Genomic DNA, 23,803 nt, shown 5'->3' on the forward strand with positions numbered 1-23,803 from the left:
GACCTTTGATCACAATAACATGTAGCATATAAAGCAAATCTTAACCAACCTTAAACGCTGCCTCAGCAGTTCTAAAATTAGCATCAGATTTCTGCAAGTCCGTTTCAGCTTTCGAGACCTTAGTCTCTAATTCCTGATTGAGACATCGGAAATGTCTGGAGTCCCGTTCAGACTTCTCGAGGGCTATCTTCAGGCCAGATTCAGACTCTTCTATTTCTCTCAGTTTCTTCTTTATCGGTTCGAAGCATTTTTTCACCATATCCCTTTCTGTTTCGAGCTTCTTGACCTGAAACGTTTTACATTTGTTAGAACATGAAGAATCAATTTTCATATTTTACGTAGGCTATTACCCAACCTACTTTATTTCATTTAACATGGCATTACAATTAAAATTGGTCTTCCTCAAGAACGAAACAAGACAAGATGCTTTCAGCCAAGTGTCAATTATTTCACCACTTTTCAGGTACTAGAATAACTAATTATTGTATCTAACTTCATTTGCAGTTGACAGAAAAAAAGAACTACATATTGTAAAATACAATGCCATTGTACAGCTGGTTGATGTTAGATGGGGGAGGCCTATTCCCATCAGTGGACGCCCTACGGCTCGTTATGATGATGATGATTGATCTAAGTAATTATGGATTTTCTTACCTGCCCCTTGAGATTACTCTCTGTGGCTTGAGCTTCTTCAATCTTCTTCTTGTATCCCCCCTCCATCTCAGCCCACATGTCATCGGCTTGCGTCAGCATTTCCAAGTAAGCTGTCTCACGACGCTCCAGATCCGCGACTCGAATCTTAAGTTCTTGTTCACTGAGTAACAGGGCTCGGAGTTGACTGTCGGTACAGGGGTCTACTGGTCCCTGTGTGAAAAAAAAGTAAAGCGTCATTTATACAATGCCAGAACTTGCATGTGAGTTGCGTTTCATTGCTGACTGTTAAGGGACAATTAATTCAGTTGATCAAACAAATATCGCAATGTTGTGAAACTTGCATGCAATTTCTTGCATTGTCTACGTATAAATAAAAAAAAATAGGCTTAAGGAATCATTTACTAGTGAAGATTAAATTAAAATTGCAGAGATTGGTTAGAGGAAAGTGATGATGATGATGAATGAAATTAGTATTCCCATGAAGTTACAGTTTTAGCATAAATTTCATATAAAACAGGCGCTACGATTGCCAACTATTATTTAATTATTCGAGATATTAACTTCCCAATCACTCAAAATACAGACTTTCATTTACACAACCAGAGCAATTAAAGTAGACATAAACTTTCAAAACGATCGTAAAGATAAATACAATATACTCAATTATTGCAGTCGGTTGTGATAATTCTGCAATAAGATTAGAGATATTGTATCGACCTACGTCTATTTCTTTCGTATTTCTTGCCATATAAATAAAGTTGAAATCCGAAAACTTTACATGTGCATGCGAATAATAAAGAGGTTTGTTATGAACTGGATTCTCGACCACGGTCTGATAACCCACAGCACAATGAAAGTGTTCATAGAGATTGGAGTGTTCCCAAATCGTAAAACTGTGCAACTTATGCTGTGATATAAACCGAAATTATGTAATGAAGTAGTTCAAGATCGTCGTTATTACTTTGGTTTAGACTGAGTACTGCACTGACGATCAAGAAAATTATGTCACTTTCATACAAACTTATATGAAAAGTAGCCCGTAACGTTTGCTCAGTGTTATATATCGTATAATTGTCGTAAGTAATAGAAACACAAATTTTCTGTGTTTTTTTTTATACTACTGGAAGGCAAACGAGCAAGTGGGTCTCCTGATGGTAAGAGGTCACCAAATGGTGTCTGACACTCAGATTACGTTTTTCGGATTTTTTATATCAGTTACGGAATTTATGGTTCTCTTCTTTTTAAAAATATGTGTTATCTTGAGAAAATGTCTAATATCTATGCATTACCAAAGTAAATTTTCACTCATTGAATTGTTCGGCCGAACATTACTTTCCCATATATTCTTAAAATTTAAATAAACACGACGAACCTTTTTACTTTCCTTCTCTATCTGTATCTTCTGCTCCAAATCTTCAATCTTATCCTGTAGTCTGCCTTGCTTGGTCCCGCAGGCGCACTTAGTGGCTCTGATCTGGCATCTGGTTGTCTCCAACTCTTCTTCTAATTCTTTCACTCTCTTTTCGAGCGTGTTCGTTATTTTCTCCGTCTGTTTCTGAACATTTCTCTTTTCTGCCATTAGTCTGGAAATCAAAAGGATCATAATTAAAGGAGGTGAGTTTGGACATGTGCAGGTAATTGAAAGTAAAAGGAATAATCGTATTCCTAGTTGAGATAGCGGTGACTTTGAAACAGAACTTTCCTCAAGCCCATACATATCCGAGTTCGAAAAGGAGAAAAGTAGAAGTAGAGTACAATAAGGAATTTGTTTTGGTTGTGTCTTGCATTTTTCCACGATTATTGTTGTGCTGATGATTCTAGCATTCAGAGAACAGAGATGTAGACAAAGATTTCTCCTCAGAGCCAAAACATCTGCCTAATACTCATAATATGGGGGCGGCTGAAAAACAGCGTCTGTTAGCCACGGGACTTTGTTCTGCAAGGTGCAGGCATAAGCTGAGTCGCTTTCCCTTTTGATAGTTTGATTGTACTTATTATTTGTTATGTACCTATGTAGAATTTGTAAGCAAATAAATAAATATCTTTTATTATTATTATAATCACCGTCATCATCAGCTGGAAAGACGTCCACCGTTGACCAAACAAAGGCCTTCTCCTCAAAACGCTACATTGATGGACAAATTGCCACTTGCATGTATCATCAGTTCACCTAGTGGGAGGTCAGCCAACGCTGCGTCTTCTGGTTCGTGGTATATAACCAAACCACTCAAAAACCTTTATCCCCCAACGGTTATTTGTTCTAATTTACTTATGATGTAGCGGAGAAGCAATGTAGTTCATTGGTTATCTGTTCTTCGGGCGATGTGGCCTGCCCGTTGCCACTTTAACTTGCATTATAATGTAATACTGCCTGCTGGGACGTGCAGTGAGGGTTGGAAGCAGTACTGCTGCTGATGAAGGCGCGTGCGCGCGGGGGCAGCTGATAGCACTACCCTCACTGCACGCCAGTGTGTACTTACTGGTTGACCTGCTTCTCTAGTTCCTTAATCTTGGGCGCGGGCTCAGGGACGGCGCTCCATTCGAGCATCGCGCTGCATTCCCGATCGTGCTTGACTTGGGCGATGGCGCTGCGGGTGTCCTGGCTGAACGGGCCCATGCGGTTCATCAAGGCGCGCTGGAAAATATACTGGGTTCTTAAGTCTATCATCATCATATTAGCCAGAAGACCTAAAGTTAGCTCTTCCTTAAGGATTTTCGTCATCAGATTTGTGCTATCCGCATCTAATGGCTTCCGCAATCTTTATCGTTCCACCACACGAACATTGAAGCCGTGGCGGCCTAGTGGTTTTACCTATCGCATCACAGGCAGAGGATCGTGGGTTCAACTTCAGACTCCGGCTCGCACCTCTGAGTTTTTCTAAAATTCATGTGCGAAATTACATTCGAAATTTACCACGAACGAAAGAAAACGTCTTGAGGAAACCTGCACAACCCTGCGAAGCAATTCAATGGTGTGTGTGGAGTTCCCAATCCGCACTGGGCCCGCATGGGAACTACGGCCCAGGCCCTCTTATTCTGAGAGGAGGCAAGTGCCTAGCAGAGGGACGAACATTTATCATATAAAATTAATATGGGCCTGATTCCAAGGCCGCATTTATAGGTCCGGAGACCTTGAGGCAACGAACCAGTGGAGGCTCCTAAGGCAAAAAAATACTTTGAAAAGTTGCAGAGCAGTCGGTTTTTTTTATTCAAACTTCTATTGTGAGGAGTCTTCCCTTATTACAATCAAAGTTAATCTCATCGGTTTGTCAATTTTGTCGATTTTAAGAATTAGTACGATTTGAAACAAAATTTAGCATACATTTTGCGTACGGGTACCGTTTAAGTGTAAACTTACCTAAGGCCTTGGGTAAATTATAATTGCAACAAGAGCACATAAAAAATAAACAGTGTATATTTCATTGTATCGACCGTGAACACATCCCGTTTGAATTTACTGAATAAAGAATAAGTTAGTGTCTTCCGATTTTACTATTTATTTGTACATTTAATACATGTAGGTAAGCACATTAAGCGTATTCGTTTCGTTCAGTCTCTAGATTATGTTATCACTGTTTGAATTCATCTGCAGTGCGAGATGATTTTATATCACACAAATATAAATATTATTTAGACATCAAAATCTAAATTGTGTTTTTTAACTACCTATTCCTATTTATGTAAGTCATGTTTAGAACGTACAGTCGAGTTCGTAAACTTCTGAGCAAAAATTTGATCAAAAATATCTGAACACGCTGCGTCTGCGCCGTTAACAATAGAGGTGTTCACATGTTTTTGATAAAATTTTTGCTCAGAAGTTTAAGAAATCGACTATACCTGGATTTGTATGTAATGTATCTAAAAAATATGTTACCACGACCTTTTGCAACAAACTCTTTATTGTACTAAATAAAAACAAAATTGACAAACAATATAACATAAAGAAAAAAAAAAACAAAACTATTCAGTGGCCGGGGCAGGTATGTACACTGCCATCCGATGAATCGGAATTTATGACGCTTGCCTTATTATCGGAATAAGATTCTATGTGACATAATTATTTTTGAAGCGTTGGATAAGTTCTGTGTATACATCAATTTAGCGTCTCGTCTTTAGTTGCTAAATAACACTGACCTTATGACATTTGCATGGCATGTTTGCAAATACTATTCGCGATGCAGGAGTGATTACAAAATTAATCATATACCTGTCCTCCCGGAGATATATACGCGCCCAGCGTTTTGACGACATTCCACGCGATCAGCGCCGGTACGGCCCTCTCCAACTTGCTTAACCTTGTCCGGAGTTCGCTCTAGGCAAATAAATTGTTTGTGTTAAATTCGAGCTAAAGTCTTCAAGCATGATTTCACTGGCACGGTCAATTTAATCAACATACGAAAAAAGACTCAAAAAATTGAAAATACAAACTGAAATATAGATATCTCAGCTTGTTTGTTTCGTATGTGGTGCATAGGGGAAATTCGTGTCTGTGCCGTTGACCAACAGTGGTGTAGCGGTGTAGCACGCGGTACGGAATACCGAGGACCTGGGTTCGATTCCCAGTGTTGGTCTTATTTTTCTGGTTTTTCTGTGCATCTATATTTCAGTTTGTATTTTCAATTTAGGTTTTACGGGATGACCGTAAAAGTAAAAATTTGGAATTGAAATAAAAACATACAAAAAGATTCCAAAAAACCAATCTTGACTCAAAAAATTTCAAAACGGACGCTAAGATTTCCGACACACAATGAGCGTTATTTTTTTATCTGTTCGCAATAGAAAAAATTTCATCCAAATTGTCTTCAAATCTGAACAGGAAAAACTATAACTGAAGAAATTTCTCATAGGTTAATAGTTAATAACTACTAATGCTATTTTTTTAAGAAACTTTTTGTGAAATGCGATCAAATTTTCCTTCTACCGTATTACTTACGTATCTTCCATTTACCTCTGTCTGAGTATTATTATTTTTTAAGTCGCAGTAGAATTTATTTGAAATGTAATCAGTAGAACCTACAAGACTAAGTTAAGAACTGTACTTAGTAAAGAAAATCCTCATAGGTTGATTTCCAGGGTACCTCTTTCTGCTTAAGCGCACATTCTTTCTTGGTGAGCTCGGCCATTAACCTCTCGGCCTGGGCCCGCGAGCACTCCCTTTGCTCCGTCATATCCCTTAGTTGCGCTGAACAGAGCTCATAGTCCATCTCCAACCTGTTTAATAATACAAAGATCGGTATTAACATCCCTAAAATCAATTAAAACCCGATTATTATTTTAATTTCTCAACTCATCACTCGATTGAATATTCACCGCAGATCAAGTCATTGATTACGTTAATAATTAAATTTTCTCAAACATGACATGAAATATAGACGATGTGTTACAAATAATAGGCTGGAATGCGACCGTCTTTTGTTTCAACGCGCGCTCTGCGACACGCACAGCCTACGCCGAGCAGCACCCGCAGCCGCCGCGCCAGCAGCCAGCGCGACACGCGCGCACACAACAGGGCGACCAGACTCGCGTCCCGCCAACTTGATTTCTTGTTTTTTTTATTTTATTTCATATCATGTTTGCAGCAGCACTATACAAGCCTCGGTCGGAACGTGGGGTTGCCGGCCTCGCATCCCTACCGACCTCGTTACGCTCGGCCGTCTATATCTTCTTGGCCGGCAACCCCCTACTTCCCGGCCTCTACGGTAATGCACTATGAATACGATGTTTCAATGGCTTGGATATGATTAATAAAATTAATATTAATGAACTCACTGCTGCCAATGTAAACGAGTGTCATTTTCTATTTCTTCCAATTCACAACATTCCTCTTCGAGCCTCTCGTATTTATCTTGAAGTTCCGAAAGTTGTAATTCGAGTTCCTGCAAACCAAATATGTCGTTAAAAATCCTTGTTACCTACTTAAGTACAGAAAATATCACAAATGTGGTAAGGTCAACGTACTTGTATCCTATTTTCTAATATATATTCCGTTTGTAACCTCTGTGCTAGTTTAGCCTCTTTCACATCCTGCGCGGCCTCATAAATAGAGATCTTCCCCTCCAAGAACTTTAGCCTCCTCTCGTAATACTGTTTGTGTTTTTTCCCTAGCTTCACACACTTACACTCTAAACCATCGCCTTCCTCTTTACTATTAAGCGTTCTATTTCTAACTCCCTGTCGCTCTAACTTCTCTCTTATACTATTCAGTCGTTGTATTTCTGTGTTCAGTTCGCCAGAGCATTCAAAGCTGTCGTTGACGTCAGTCTGAGTGCTCCTCGTTTCTGTTTCGGAGCCTTCAAATATCCCGCTCTCTTGCAAGACGTTGCTCGGTTTCCTTTCGTCGCTGCAAAGGCTCTCGAGAGACTCACACTTGTAGCCTTTTTGCTGATATGGAGTGACTGTCGCGATCGCTTTTTGAATTTTATGTGACGGAATGTCCGATTCGAGCTTCGATTTCAGATCACATATTCTTTTAGGTTTGATCTGTAATAAAATTGATTAGATTTAAAATTTTGGTTTGGTTTTGTAAATAATAGCAGTGACAAACTGGCAGTGACGTCAAACTGATTTTTTTCATCTATGCCAAGAACTTCAGCCTTATCTATCATTCTGACAATTTCATTAAACATGTACCAAAAAGTTTTTCATACCTGATAGCATTCGTCCTCGCTAACTGAACTACTCAGCGTCTGTAGATTATACAGCAGCATCAGTACTTGTTCCAAGCAGTTCCTGTCTTCGACCGATCCCGCGTTTAAGATCATCTGTTCCAAATGATCTTTCACCGGGTTGCTTTTCAACGAATCACTGGTTTCCGACGTTCTGTCCAGGATGTCAGCAAGGACTTGTGCTTTCGCGAAATCTTCTTTGAAATCGTCATGGGGTGTGGTGAGGTGGCGGCGAGGGTGCGGGCTGCTGGGAGCCGGGGATTTGTACCCGGAGTCCATTCGCTTCAGCTCAGGGGACGCGGAGTCCTTGATGCGGGATCCAGGGGACACGCAGCCCGAGTCTGAGTCGGTTAGGTTGTCCCTGGCACCCTGTGGACAAAGATACGAACTTATTAACCCAGTCCTGTAGCAGTACAAATATTGGACGTATACCAATGCTGTTGCATGCATCATATAGTCATGGATAGACACTAACGTAATACACGAGACAATTAACCGTGAATCATTAAAAATAAGGAAGTAATATTACTTAGATCACGATGAGGTTGATTATTTAATTCCATGTAGAGTCAGCTGCAGAGAAAGGTACCCAGTGTTGTTACCGCTGTTACAGAGGAAGAGGGGTACCTTTTCTCTGGACTTAAGCCTACTTTACGTGAAATTAAACATTTTTCCGCGTCATTGTAACAGCGATTTAATAATACAACTTATATAATTTATTGAGTCAGGCGTTACTTTGCGTTGCGGAGGTCCATATCAATGAACTAAAACAACTACTTCGTACTATCATTCACCACCTTATGATGGCTGCGTTTATGCAAGATATAATAGCAACTCATAAGGTCTCAATACGACGCGTATGTTTTATTATTTATTTATTGTGAAGCTTTGATCAATTAATGAACATGTCAGTTCTGGCAGATTTTATCAGTTAAAACATATGACAAGCACGCGATGTTAATGAGCGAAAACTTGAACCAAGAGAAACACGACATACATGTCTGCTTAACACATCTTTATATCCCAAACCTTCTAGAGATTAACATCATGTAGCTAAGATAGTCTATATGGTAGAGCAACCATCTTAAAGGTGAACATAACAAGGTTACAGAAACTCTCGAAAGATGGCAATATTACATGTCTAGCTCTAATTCTTCTAGCGCGGCAGATTTCGAATGAAAATAGCCGGAACTATCACACATGTGTATCTGCTTATTCATTAGCGCGCTTTGGACATTGCCAACTTTTGCGCACAAACAATAGATAGTAGCAAATGCTTACACAATACAATACAATATAATACAATAACTTTTTAATGCACACCAAAACATAGTAAACAGTACAGAAAACATAGGTATATACATAGAGATTTTGTAAGGTATAACATAACATAGTTTTAAGATTCAATTGTTACTAACATAACTTTTTACGGGACGAGTTTCCTCTCTAACTTTAATCTCTATATACCTGCCCTTTCAGTACTGCTATGTGTAAGTGTTCAATAAAGAGTCATTGTATAGTACTGTTTCTTAAAATAAATTATTTCTTACATTCATTCATCCAAAGAAATCTAGGATTTATTTATTTATTTATTTTATTTATTTCACTGGATGGCAAACGAGCATGTGGGTCTCCTGATGGTAAGAATCACCACCGCCATCCTAGGAGCGACGAGACCTCGATTAGACGTGCTTTATCCTTGTATGATACGTTATTATTAGTATATCGTTCCTTTTCTCGTTGAATTTGCTTAAATAACCAAAGTTTTTACTTCACCAGAGATGTAGATATCACACATAATCAGAGGAATAGCTATTCTACTCCAGCTAAAAGCATGAAGCCCCTACAGTTTATAAAAGCCATTTATTTGTTTTCTCAGTTCAATCTGTGATGTATTTAATTGCTCAAAAAGTAGAATGTTGCAGAGATTGTGTTTCTAAATGGATAAAATTTTACTAATCAGCACTGTAATCGTAATGTACTGAAACCTTTTTGAAAATTAAAAAAAAGTGCATGTTTTACTAGCAGAAAAGGTGGAACAGTTCTGGAAGGAAATACAAATGATTTTATGTAGGTACCTTACCAAAAAGCTTTGAGAAATTGCATCCTTTACAAATATTGTAATTTGAAACTTTCCCGGCGTCAGGATAAATTATAGTGTGATTAAATTTCATTTTACTACCTATGAGCTAAAATTGCGAATGTTTACAACTGCTGCTATATTTTGCTCTATAAACTTAAATAATAATGGTTATAATTTATAACCATATCTCGCTTACCAATTTACACACTGGTCTATATGAGTAAGTAGTGCAGCATTATACCAGACATGTTAGATCTGTGGTATGTGACAAGCCCTCTCGTTCTGAGAGAAGGCCTAATGCATTTATTATGACCCTTACAAACTACCCTTAAAGTTTGTGGTTGTAACAAAAACACGTTGTTACAAGTAAGTATTCTATCGGTTGACTACTCGCTCTAGATACGGAGTCAGGTAGAGCGTTCAAAATAATGGACCGAGAACGAGAGGCGCCAAGCGGAACATTGGCAATCATTATCTTTATTTAATTAAGATAACAAATCATACACATATAACATGTGTTCACGATGGTAATAAGTTTGGGATGATGCGGTTTTTAATAACGGAACTAAAACAAACAATCAAAACGATTCTGGATACACTACATCAAATGCTGTAAGTAAAGCTACACAATAAGCAAGTACCTATCAGTTTTTGGTAAAATAAAAAACATTTTCAATACTCTACTCAGTTATATGAAAATAAATTATTTTGATTTGATTTTTGATTTTGATTTTGAATACTTACGATTTTTTTTTGTTGATTGTACTTACATTGTCGTCTAAAGTACATATCTCTACCAAGTTGCAAGTTAAGTAACCCTAAGTAGGTACTAAGTAACCTCTCCTTCTGAGACGATCTCACCGGACTACCAGAACAATATATATTGTTACCAGACCCACCTAAGTGTGGCAAATTTCACGCACGCTGCGTCACGGCAAACGTAGTGTTGGACGCCCTCCGGCCAGGTGGAGTGACGATCTGCGAAAGGCTACTGGCAGAAGCTGGATGCGTCGAACCGAGGATAGGGCGCAATGGCGCTCATTGGGGAAACCATAGGGGAGACCGATAACCGCTGGGGCAAACCAGTTCTTGAGTGGAGACCGCGAATCGGCAAGCGTAGCGTGGGACGCCCTCAGACTAGGTGGAGCGATGATCTTCGCAGGTTAGCTGGCAAGAACTGGATGAGACTGGCCGAGGATCGTGCTCAGTGGCGTGCAACTGGAGAGGCCTAACGTCCAGCAGTGGACTAAGATAAGCCGATGATGATGATGATAGGGGAGACCTATGCTGCCGTCGTACGAAAAAAAACGCATCTAACATTTTAATCGAAACTGAGTTATCTAATGTCGAGCAGTGGACTAACTGGATGCTACTTATACGCTGATGATGATGATGATAAATAAATGAACAATATTCTATCAATGTTGAATAACCGTAAGACAAGTTGTCCAATTACAACACAAGTTAGGTTATAAACACCGTTTCCTCTTAGCCAAAGGTTAGCAGGAACAGATCCCTTCGAAGGCCGTATCCGTATAAGAGCTAATAGAGGTAGATTCTTTGTCTGTTTTATAATCTATTCACATTATGCTCATGTGCATAAAATGGAACGTTATGGGGCAATTTGAAACAAAACTGTGGAAAATTGTATTGTTTTACATGTCATAGAAGCAAAGTACGTTTGTAGTTGGAGTTACGAGTACATCAATGCTGTTAACAACAGCGAAAGTAACAAACGAAGTAGTATAGTTACTGCATAATCTTTATGACCACTTTATGACCATATCAAGTGGTTTAATAAAACTTCGTTATTACGAATATAGGTGGGTAATATCGTAATAGTGATCTATTGGTCAAATACTTCTAACTTTAGTTATGTTACAAGAACGAATGAAAGGGACTATGAATAAAAAGGACAAATTTTATAATTCCAATTTCTCTAATTTCAAGTTCGATTGTAGCTTTTAGGGTTCAATTACACAGTTGAGCCCATTATTCTGGTCAAGATTACGACAGAATTATCGTGTAACATTCACGGACTGACGGACTGATGGTCCGAACTGATGAAAATTAAGCTCTCTCTTGTAGTACACAAGGGCGTTATAAATCATTCATCATTCTGGCGTCAGTCAACGTTTGACCAGAACTAGACCAGAATTATGTACGAAACTGACGCAAGAGTGAGCGTGTTTTTTTATTTGACTGGATGGAAAACGAGCTCACCACCGCCCATAAACACCTGCAACACTAGGGGATTGCAGATTCGTTGCCAACCTAGAGGCCTAAGGTGGGATACCTCAAGTGCCAGTTATTTCACCGGCTGTCTTACTCTCCACGCCGAAACACAACAGTGCAAGCACTGCTGCTTCACGGCAGGATTGGCGAGCAAGATGGTGGTAGCAATACGGGCGGATCTTTCACAAGGTTCTATCACCTGCAAACCGTAACCGAAGCCTTAGCTTTTTCAAGCCAATATTCTGTAACCATGGCTCAAAAAAGTACAGCGCTTTCAACCGGCGCGTAGAGCAATTATATTCCATTTAACTTACCAACAAAGGCAGATAAACATTTTCTGAGTAGTTAGCAAACCAAAGGCCCCTGGGTCAAAGCAAAATAATACGCACCTATTGTGCGGGTAACGACATTGACCAGCAGCTTCCTTCCTTCGGTTGCCCGAAGTTGAAGGTTTATAGAAACGAAATAAACATTTTTTTGAGTTTCGTACCCAAAAGGTGTCAAAAAGGCCCTATGTTGTACAATCAAACCATTTGATTCCTGATCCACCGTAGATCGTTCTCACAGTCATCATCATCCCAGCCTATATGCGTCCCACTGCTGGGCACAGGCCTCCTCTCAGAACAAGAGGGCTTGGGCCGTAGTTCCCACGCGGGCCCAGTGCGGATTGGGAACTTCACACGTAAGTATCATAATAAATTACCTTGTCAAGCAATGCGATGTCACTATGAGTACGAAAAGTTTCCACAGTGGGTCATGTCATGCCATGATCTCATGATTCAGTTGATTAATACTACTACTAGGCTTCGCTCCGTTCGTCCGTCCGTCTAGCCGTTTTTCGTTTGTGGCTGTATCTTACAAACCATCGTAAGAGGTAGACACTTGAAAGACATTTCTTGTACTAGTCCGACTCGTACTTGACTAGTATTGTTTCTTTTAACCCCCGACGCAAAAAGAGGGGTGTTTGACGTTTGACGAAGAGAGAAGGGAGAGAGGGGAGGGAAGTTTGACGCCAATGTCTGTCTGTCTGTAGCATCGTAGCTCTCAAACGGATGGAACGATTTCGATGGAGGGTTTCACGTGAAAGAGAGTTTCCTTGCAGTGGTTCTTAGCTCTATGTATAATTTAAATCACTTCAGCCGTTTTTGACATATTGAACTTAGAAATGACAATGTCGAGGGTTTTCAACTTTTTAAGGGCCAGTACAGACAGACTACATTCCAACTGCAACGTCGCAACTGCTTAGGTACTCCCCATATAATTCAATCGCAGCCAGCGTGCAGTTTGTGCCGGTTGCAATAACAAATGTATGGGCAGCCGGCAGTTGGCAGTTACGTTGCAGTTGGAATGCAGTCCGTCTATACTGGCCCTAAGAAGGTTTGATTAGGTTAAGGGGGTTGCTCTTCCATACAAACCTACGGACACCCCGCATAGCTTCCACGGACATGTTTTCTTAGAGGATTTTTTGAGAGTAGTAAATTATGGATATGCTCTTCAAGCAAAATCCAAAAAAAAGTAACTTTATTGCATCAAAAGTGCAGCGTGATGCAGTAAATTTTGATGCATTTTACCATTGTATGAGTACAACTGACAGTGTTCGCAGCGAGCATGTAGTGACATCTTATATGGGTGCGTGAGTCAATGTAACAAAATCAAACTATTGTAAATGTATTGCCATTAGTTTTTGGTGAAATAATTCTTCATAATTTACGGAAAAAACCTGAAAAAAGGAACTATTGATAACAGCGCCATCTAACGGGACATTGCTCATGAGCTAACCAGGAGCATACCCCTTAAGTTAATATTATGTGCGTGCATATTTAATTATATCATTCAGTATTCTTTCTAACGCCTAAACCTAATAATAACTTGGTTTGAATGATCAAATCAGCAAAATGATGTCATGCTAAATCTAATAAGGCGATACCGGAGGCCATAAACGTAACCGTTATTATTTCTCTATTATTTTGATAGATATATTATTATTGCTGTATAATGCATTAGCATGACTATTTGGCACCTATGACTCTGCTTCTTATACGGCTCATGCCAAATAAAAAGTAAAGACGGCACAGTGAACCCAGGAACCCAGTAAACATCTCCTCGATGTGTTTATACAGTTACACTCACCTCACACAAATACAACAAAACTTCGCCAAAATAAACTAGTACATCTACGCACGTACAATTGAAGAAAGTGAATCGAATTGAATACCACGGTAAACCTTTTTGCTAAAATGCCATGTTGACATTCCATACATCTGCTCAATATCTGCTAAAGGAATCATCGTTAAATTGCTTGTGAAAAGAGGAACCTTTCGCGAACAATCGAGGAAACTGAATCGCGTACCAGGGAAGAACCTTTTCATAATCAATTTCGCTATGATTTCTTTGGCAAATGTATGAAATGTCAATATGACATCAGTACTCGTAGCACAAAAGTTCCACCATGGGACGTGATTTCTTTCACTGTACCAGAGACTTTGCTAGATCCATAAGACGGGGCCACACTTTGTTGTTGGCAGAAGTCCATCTTTACTTCTATGGCCTAACGTAGTTACACCACGGGAAGGTTATTCCGCTTGCTACTAAAATGATAATCTATTAGATCCAGCCTACGAATGATCCAGCACTTGAATAGAAATAGGTACCGAGATTTTCCCTTTTACTAAGCTCCCGAAAATTATCATTAAAAACAAGATTACCACATTTCTTGACTCGATCCCGTGGAGATTCCGGGTTAAAAATTAGCCTATGTGTTATGTAGCCTATGTATAAACATACACACACATACACATATAAACTTTCGCATTTATAATATTATCAGTAAGATAGTATGATTAATTAACCCGATTGGCATTATACGGCCAAATTACAAGCAGGTGGCAACGGGCAAGTGACCCAACAATCCCGCGCCGCGTTGTGACTGCACGTGAGTTCACAATGGGTCAACCAAACATTATGTCCCCACTTTCAAAATGTTTCACAGGTAACACTGTTCAGGGAAAACATTGTTATGCAAGTACACTCGGGAAGGCTTACTACCATGGCCGATTGGTCGTAGTATACGAATTAACTTTTTGAAAATTATTCATTACTTAAATTAATTATTTAGTAACTTAAATAACTCGGGGCTTAATCACTACTACTCGTATTAATTGCTAAAACTACTTCGACGTTTCGACCACATCGTAGCAGCCATGGTCATAAGATAAAGATATTTTGACTTTGACTTTGATTTTGACTTTGACACGTTCGCTGCGGCCTGTGATGTTATGTGGTCGAAACGGCGAGGTCGGTGCTGTAGGTAATTTTAGCAATAAATAAAATAAAAGCAAAAAAAACAAATAAAATAATAATAAAGAAGTAGTATGTGTTTAAAGTCCCGAGAACATTAGAAGTTGCGAAAGTTTGAAACATAAAATGATTTAGTAATCTAGAAGTAGCTTTACCTTTAAACCTTAATACTTAGTTATAACTTTTAAAGATTAAAAAAAAAGTTTCACTTCACTGCTATAATATGTATATTTTCTCACAGTTACTTTCAAGTTTTACAGTCAGTTCCAGTTTATAGCACGAATATTACACAACTACCATGTCAAAGTAATGAGGGTTCCTTCTATCTAGAAGAAATCCCAAAAATGCGATATTACGATACAGATTTATATAGTTAAAGTAATATAATAAAAATAAAAGTATAAAGTAGTATAATTGAAATTGAATTCTTACCAAATTCAAAATTAAATACAAATATAATAAAAATACAATACAGGGGTCCCTTAGTTACAATACTAAACACTAACTATATCTAAATTATATCTACGTTCAGTGGAAGTAGAAGTAGAATGCTTCCACCGTCATAAATTTTAAAATAATAATTTACCAATAATGATTACCAAATCACCTTGCCGTTTTACGAAGTGCAAATGAAATTAAATCTAGGGTAGCAAAGCAATTCCACATACTACAGCATTTTAGCATACATTAACACTTTAGACGGAAGTATAAAGTTGTGAATCGTTTCACGGCACGCAATATGCAATATATCGTATTTTTAGAGTTCCGTAGCCAAAATGGCAAAAACGGAACCCTTATACTTTCGCCATGTCTGTCTGTCTGTCTGTCCGTCCTCGGCTTTGCTCAGGGCTGTAATTTTGCACGAATATATATGTAAACTATGCCGACAAAATGGTACAATAAAAAAATCCAAAAAAAATTTTTTACAGTACCGCGTAGGTACCTACGACGTAAAGTTGGGATGATTTTTTTTCTCATCCAATCTTGTAGTGTGGGGTATCGTTGGATAGGTCTCTTAAAACCATTAGGGGGTTGCTAAAACGATTTTTGGATTCAGTGATTTGTTTGCCAAATATTCAACTTCAAATTTTCATTAAAATTGCCCCCCTCCCCTCTAAAATCTAACCCGGTGGGTGGAAAATTTTGAAAAACTTCAGGATTGTAGTAAGTATATCAAACTTACAAGGAAAACTATAACGGTTAAGTGGCTCTTAAGCGGTAACGTTTCGTGTGCTCTGCCTACCCCATTTGGGAATACAGGCGTGATGTTTGTGTGTGTGTGTGATATTTTAACTATCGATATTACAATTTTCGATATTCAGATACGTGCTCAAAACAACAGATTATAAAAAAAAATATATCGGTACTTATAGAATTCATGTTTTACTTATACATTTATGCTTTTACCCGCAACTCTATCGGCGAAGTCCCTTCAGGAACTATGCAATGTTCCAGGATTAAAACAAACTATCCTACGATGTGTCTACGTATGTCTTTACCATGGTCTCAACTCATTTAATCTAAACCCGTTCAGCGGTTTGAGCGTGAAGAGTTAACAAACAGAAAAATAATTAAACGGAACTGTTATTGCTAAATACGACTAATTAATCCACCAAATGATAACTGCAATACGCAGTTGGACTGAGAGAGGTCAATTGCCTAACTAAACTTAAAAATCGGCGATCACATACGAATAATAACGAATTTATCTCTGAGTGTGTCAGCTAGTGGCTTATAATGTCGCCTCCCATACTTGGCTGCTGCGTCAATATATCGTCAATATAGCGCGGAATCTTCACGCAACCTTCGCCATACCAACGCCATACTAAATAAGTAGGCGATCACGACTTTAAAAGTTCAAACTCAATATACTTCTAACGGTTTAACAATCCTATTTTATAGCCTACATTATGTATGTCTTCATTGCTTAAGGTTTGAAGCAAGCTGTAGCAAATGCGGCTGAAGGAAAAGGGCCTTTGTTTACAAGCTTATTATTTAGTCCATAAGTACACAACCAATAACAATTAGAAGAAAAAGAACAAGATCAAATTATTTTGTTGTAATGTTCCGTATGTAATTTTTCTTTAGTTTTTCTTCAAATCATACAAGGTAAATTTCATCTACTTCCAGTGGTTGGATTTACTGAAATGTTTTAAGGGTATGTAAATAGGACGTACACTCAGCAAGAACGGATAGTCCTTCTAAGTTGCGGAACTATTGCCTGACAGGAATCGACATGGAATGGAATATACCACGTTAAAAGCACATCACCCGAAGATGCACATCGAAATGGTAGGCCCTGTGTGTAACTGCAATATACTTGCCACAGCGAAGTATTCAAAATTTTCCGACACGACCTACTGGCTGTAGGAATAGCGTTGTATTGGACATTTATGCACACCTTGTTGTATGAAATATTGGTGCTGGTGAATGTACATACTATACGTTATGCCAATCCAATTTATTAAAAGTGATTTTATCAAAATTCTTGTATTTAACACTCACTGGATCGAATCAATAACACATTCATTTATAATTCGTGTCTTTTAACTAGATGTCTCATCACTTTTTTCACCAACATTCACTTGATTTCTATATTTATTTTTCATTTGAAATTTTATTTGTCAAAATCTGACGTTATTTCTTGATTGAAACATGTGTATAATCTGTAGTAGCATAGACTAGCGTAGAGATGGTGGAAAATTTGATATTTTGAAAATCGATTAATGCGCGGATGAATAAGCGATTTTTATTTACTTTCCTTAAAATTAAAAAATAGTCACTGCTTTTATAATTGAATAAACAGTCTTTGGAATGAAATCAATTATTGTAAATAATAAAATAGACAAAAATACTTTGATCTATTCAATTAATAAATAAATCGATTTACTGAACAGATTAATTATTTAGCAATAGGTTCTAGGTTTTCACATCATTGAATGTCTGTGGTCGGATAAATGGCGTCTTTGTTTACACTTTTCATAAATTGGATCGAAATACAATATGCTACAAAACTACAGTTGAAACATAATGTTTGAGTAGTTGATACAAATTTTGTAGAGCTGTAATTTTCTACTACTCTACCTACTCATATTTAAAATTCCTCTTCACACATCAATCGCTGAACCGATTTAAATATTAAGTATGAGTTACTTTGAGACCCTAGGAGGGACATAGGTAATGATCATGATGATCCGACTGATTTCGGCCATGGCGACCACTTCGACTCCTAATTAGGTATTTGTTATTAGGAGGGACATCGAATAGTTTTTGTCCCAGAAAAATTTAGAGCTCCACGAAATAGCGATAAAAGAATTCTGCGAATAAGTAGCTAATGATTTAAAAAACTGAAAAAATCAAACGGTTATAAGTCTGGAATGTTTTTTTTCTTTACTTTACTAGATATCCAATTTCATCCTAGCTTACTAAAATATTAGACAACTACTAACAATAAAAAAATAACTCAAATTCCAAAACCCTTAATTGTAAACTCACTTTATCGCCGCAAGCAATTAACATCCTTTTCTAATTAATCCAATCGTCACTTTAACTCAACCGCCCATATCGAACCAGCTATATCCGAAACCATCCCCTCAACCACTTTAATCAAGAGTCGACTAAAACCAGCAATCGCGGCGATAGATCAACAAAACACTTAATCCAATTTATTTCGATTAAAATAAAATCTAATAAAGGTTTCAGACACGTGCGTACCGCGACTAGACGCTGCCTTCACTAACTAACGTAAACAACTCGAAGTGAACGAAAGTGTGGGCGAACGAATATCCTTCTTAGTCAGGGCTATAGTGTATTGAGATAATTGGTCCGCCATAGTGTGTGCTTTACTTTGTTATTAAGATTGTTATCAATGATTTGAATGCGTTATCGTGTTTGTATAATAGCGATGTTGTATCTAACTGTGTTGCAAAGGAAGTTAGGAGTAACGCAATATTATCTGTGGAATCGAGATTCAGCTATTTTTGAAAAGTCGCTTAGCTAGACATGCTAGAATAACATATTTACCGTCTAGGAAAGTAAATCAGGTACAGCACAGGTACCTGTTTCCGACACATCGCGGAGCGGTGCGCTCAGCTTGTCGAGTTTTAATTACAATTTGTGAAAATGACAATCGAAATTATAAATCTGCGATTTGCTGCTAAATTTCCGCACGAATTCTATCTTGAACTAATTCATAGTATGTAGAGCCGTGTATTTTTACTATTCTATTCGCTCAAACGTGGCATCACTTTCGAAAGATACTTGAAGTAGTACCTATGGGTACCATGACCAATGTCTCTCTTTATGTGTCTTCGCACCGCTCGGCTGTTTCCACTAAAGCTGTTTTATGGTCTCATGAAACAGATTCCTCGCGCACATCTCTCATGGAAACGCTGCAAGTTTTATGGCCTATGCACACTATCGAACCATTTAGTAGAAAAAGTTATAGTGACGTCACATTGCTGGACAAGATTAATTTATTAAGACACTTACTGTGAGAACGTTCTACGGTGGATCAGAAATAAATGATTCGCCTGTACAACAGTAGACGTCCAACGGCTGATATGATTGGACTGAGCTGGCTACTGACCTTGTCGGGATGCGCATCCTCCAGCTCCAGCAAGCGGAACTCCATCAGCTCGAGCTGGTCGCGCGCGTCGCGCAACGCGTCCGTGAGCCGCGCGCACTCGCGCGCCGCCGCCGCCGCGCGGTCCTGCGCGCCGCGGCATTGCCCGCATGACTGTGGACAAAACAGTAGCATTAACATCAGACCCTGTATGCTTAGGGCTGTTTCACCATCCATTGACATCGACGACCGGATGGCTAAGTGGTTAGAGAACCTGACTACGAAGCTTGAGGTCCTGGGTTCGAATCCCGGCCGGGGCAGATATTTGTGTGAATAACACGAATGTTTGTTCTCGGGTCTTGGATGTTTAATATGTATTTAAGTATGTTTTTATCTATATAAGTATGTTTATCCGTTGCCTAGTATCCATAGTACAAGCTTTGCTTAGTTTGGGACTAGGTCAATTGGTGTCAAGTGTCCCATAATATTTATTTATTTATTTATATTTATTTATTTATTGATTAGTGTTAACTGACGGTTAAATGTGATGCTGTCTCTATTTGTTTTGTTCGAATGGACGGAGACGGCACCACACTTAACCGTCAATTAATCGTAATCAATGGATGATGAAACAGCCCCTTAGTTTAAGTTATGGATCTATATGCGAATCCATGGGCGAATATTCAGCGTTTTTGCAGCGTTTTTTTGTCATTAGTGTATTCGTACCTAGGTGTTATTAAAAGAAATAAGTAATGACCAGGGTTGTTTTTTTAATGAAAATTTAAGACAATTATCGTGTTAAATATAATGACCCGGAAAACTCACGTCTTAAATCGAGTTTAGCTCGACATGTTTCGGGCTAATCCGTAGCCCTTCGTCTTCGGAGCAACGCGACTCAGCGGCTGCTGCAACACGCGCACACAGAAGAACGAAGACGAACGAAGACGAAGGGCTAAACTCGATTTAAGACGTGAGTTATCCGGGTCATTATGTTTCATGTTCAGATTACGTGATTAAAATTCTTTTGACTTGTCTTTTCATTGTGCTATAACCTATAATAAACGTGTGATGCTAATGACGTTTGACCGCGCGGTCAAAACGCTCGAATATTCGCACCCATAACCCGTCGAACGCTCTGTGCGCATATGTACCTGTGCAACGGTGTTTTGACCACAGCGCACTGTGCGTCTAAGGTACAGTCACCAGCATTAATATCTGCCACAGCGGAGCGTGCAAAAATATCTGACACGTCCTTACGGGTTTAGAAATAGAGTCGTATCAGATATTTATGCACGCTTGTTGTGTCAGATATTGGTGCTGGTGACTGTAGTGCCAAAAAATTTGAGTCAAAGAAATTTTTGACGGCTATGGCCACATATATTTTTAAGAGCCTAGCGTTGGACGGGTTAAATGCAACAGTATGTTTTCCATAACATTGACATTTCATGCAATAAGTAGCTCTTTTTTCTTATAAACTATAAATTGCTGCTAATATTGATCCTGCTCACGTCTACCGAATTATCCAAAAATCTTTGTTAGTTCAATGACAACCAGTGACCGTATTGTCTAACGTTCTGACGTTTGCAATCGCATTTATCTCTTTCTGCCCTCATCTCATCTTACACCGTGTGACAGAAAGAAGTGGTGAAAACGATGGTGATTCAAGTGTGTGTTTTAGACAATAAGGCCTCAGATCTTTAAGAAATCACGGTTCGTCTTAAAAGTCATGTCTCAGTAAAATCGTTCGCAGGTGGTAGGACCTTGTCGAGGTCCGCCCGGATTGCTACCACCATCTTGCTCGCTAATCCTGCCGTGAAACAGCAGTGCTTGCACTGTTGTGTTTCGGCGTGGAGAGTAAGACAGCCGGTGAAATTACTGGCACTTGAGGTATCCCATCTTAGGCCTCTGGGTTGGCAGCGCATCTGCAATCCCCCTGGTGTTGCAGGTGTCTATGGGCAGTGGTGATCTCTTATCATCAGGAGACCCACTTGCTCGTTTGCCATCCAGATGAATAAAAAAAAAATAGAGTATTTATATTTATACCAATCTTTGGATCATGAATAGCATCGTTTACTCACGTGGCGGCGCGGGCGCAACAATGCGCTGACGCAAGCGGCGCCGATAGTTTACTAGGCGACAAGACGCTTGCAATAGTATCTGACATTTACGTGTCTCTCTCAAGGCCGGGTGACAGATACCGGGGATCTATGCAATCACGAATACCTAGTGATGATAGATTTTAGCTAAAACGGTGGCGAATTCGGCTCAGTGAAAGACAATTAAGTAGTATCTTGGATAAAAAAAAATTGAACCGGCTACAAAAAACCATAAAAAAAATTCTACCAGTCTGAAGTCGGTCGGTGCCTCAGCACGAGCCAGCAGGAGTGGATCTACCTCACCTACGCACTTTATATTGGGCTTCAATCACTCCTGCTGGCTCGTGCTGAGGCACCGACCGACTTCAGACTGGTAGAAAATTATTTTCATGGTTTTTGTAGTTGGTTCAATTTTTTGTTACAATTTTTTGTCACGCTTTTTACTGTAAATAATTAAAATACAATAGTTTAATATCAAACTGCTCGTCACCTTTTACGAAAGATTGCTTTTTCCGATGCAGAGACGTTCATTATTGAGGAGTCCTGGTGCTCACCACCCGTTTACCATATGCATTACGAGGAGCATAAATTGCTTAGCAACTGTATCAAAGTAATTAAAATTCAACCCGTGAAATACTTGTTATTTAGTAGTAAGTAACTCCAATGGTCAACTTTGGTCTTCATCATCAGTTCTACTTCCCCAAATGATGATTTTTCAAGAGCAAATGCACGAGCTACTATTAAATATATCCAATTTACTATGGGTATCCCTACAACATTTGAAGAGTTCCCTCGATTTCCTAAAGATACAATCATCAGATCCTGATTTGGTGCTTATGGGACCTAATTGAAGACATGCTCAGACGAACGCAAAAAAATATTCAAATCGGTTCATAAATGACGGAGTTCTGAGGTAACAAACTCCTCCTTTTTGAGTCGGTTAAAAATAGCATTCTATTTAGTTCATTTAGAATTTGTAAAGAAATAACGTCACGCCGTGCTAAAAAGTGCCGCACGGAAGTTCTTCTAACACGCAAACGGCCACTATCGCAATGACTGAATTGATTAGGTATACATGACGATGTTGAATTTATACCTAGTGCCATCCACGCAGACGCGTGATTTTGTCAAAATTAGCCATTAATGACATTGTAATAAGAACCACGGCACGCGTCATCGTGAATGACTCTACCTATAATTAGGTTAAGCGATCCGAAATCCGAATTAAAATTTTCCTTTGATAAACAAAAACAAACGCTATTGATTATCACTATTATCAGACGAAAGTCAATAAAAACAAACATATTTCAATTGATCTAAACAAACAATATCCGATCATATCGAAAATACAAACTGAGACATGGATGCACAGAAAAATCAGAAAAAGAGACCAGCGCTGGGAATCGAACCCAGGTCCTCAGCATTCCGTGCTGCGTGCCTTACCCCTATACTACCACTGGACAGGAGTACAGACACGAATTTCTCCTATGCTCATAAATCTCAGGTTGCTTTTTTCTACTACGCTACTTAAGCAGCAGCACTAGCGACATCTATGTTTCGCTCTCATCGAGAGACGTAACAGCCTTTCGGAACTAACCGCACACCTCACCCCTCACTCACTCACTCACTCACTCGTACGGGATGACCGTAAAAGTAACAAATTTGGAGTTAAAAAAATACAAAAAGACTCCAAATAACTAATCATACTCGTAATATCCGATCAATTGAGTTCCGTAAAAATCGGTAATACAATACCTACCTGCATTAATATCTGCCACAGCGGAGCGTATAAAAATATCTGACTTGTCCTACCGGCAATAGAATTAGTGTCAGATATTTTATACGGATTTGTGTCACGTGTTCTTAAATTTAATAACGAATCCGGCTTCGTGTGTCAGAATACTAAAGCTATTAGTGAAGGCACGTTTGAACCCGGCGACTTTAACCCGTGCCGTGTCTACCGTGTAGTTGAAGGTGTTCAACTGGTCTTGGTTCACAGTACGCTCTTGCTTAGATGCAAGGTGACCCTTTTGGAATCAAAAAAATGTATATCCGCATAAATAGCATTAGAAAAATCCGCGCATATCGGATGCCCGTTTTTCTCATACAAATTTAGTACAACATTGAACTGGCATAATAATAAATCCATATAATATGAATAATGCATCGATTTTTCCCCCGGATATCCCTGCACAGGCAAAATCGTTAG

At 38.9% G+C, this 23,803-nt stretch overlaps 1 protein-coding gene across 7 annotated transcripts in view; it reads right to left on the reverse strand.

Annotated features, from left to right (window-relative positions):
• The window catches only part of LOC141436292 (uncharacterized), a gene marked incomplete at its 5' end in the record, with an annotated part of 183,851 nt that overhangs the window by 5,031 nt on the left and 155,017 nt on the right, over window positions 1-23,803 (reverse strand). For all 7 annotated transcript variants that reach the window (XM_074099201.1, XM_074099199.1, XM_074099202.1 and 4 more), the window contains 10 exon segments: window positions 50-286; window positions 655-864; window positions 2,027-2,237; window positions 3,135-3,289; window positions 4,862-4,966; window positions 5,733-5,865; window positions 6,424-6,530; window positions 6,613-7,134; window positions 7,302-7,688; window positions 19,523-19,672. In XM_074099201.1, the coding sequence (XP_073955302.1) occupies window positions 50-286; window positions 655-864; window positions 2,027-2,237; window positions 3,135-3,289; window positions 4,862-4,966; window positions 5,733-5,865; window positions 6,424-6,530; window positions 6,613-7,134; window positions 7,302-7,688; window positions 19,523-19,672 (2,217 nt within the window).

This window comes from Choristoneura fumiferana, chromosome 16 (assembly GCF_025370935.1).
Source record: "Choristoneura fumiferana chromosome 16, NRCan_CFum_1, whole genome shotgun sequence".
Classification (NCBI taxonomy): Eukaryota; Metazoa; Arthropoda; class Insecta; order Lepidoptera; family Tortricidae; genus Choristoneura; species Choristoneura fumiferana.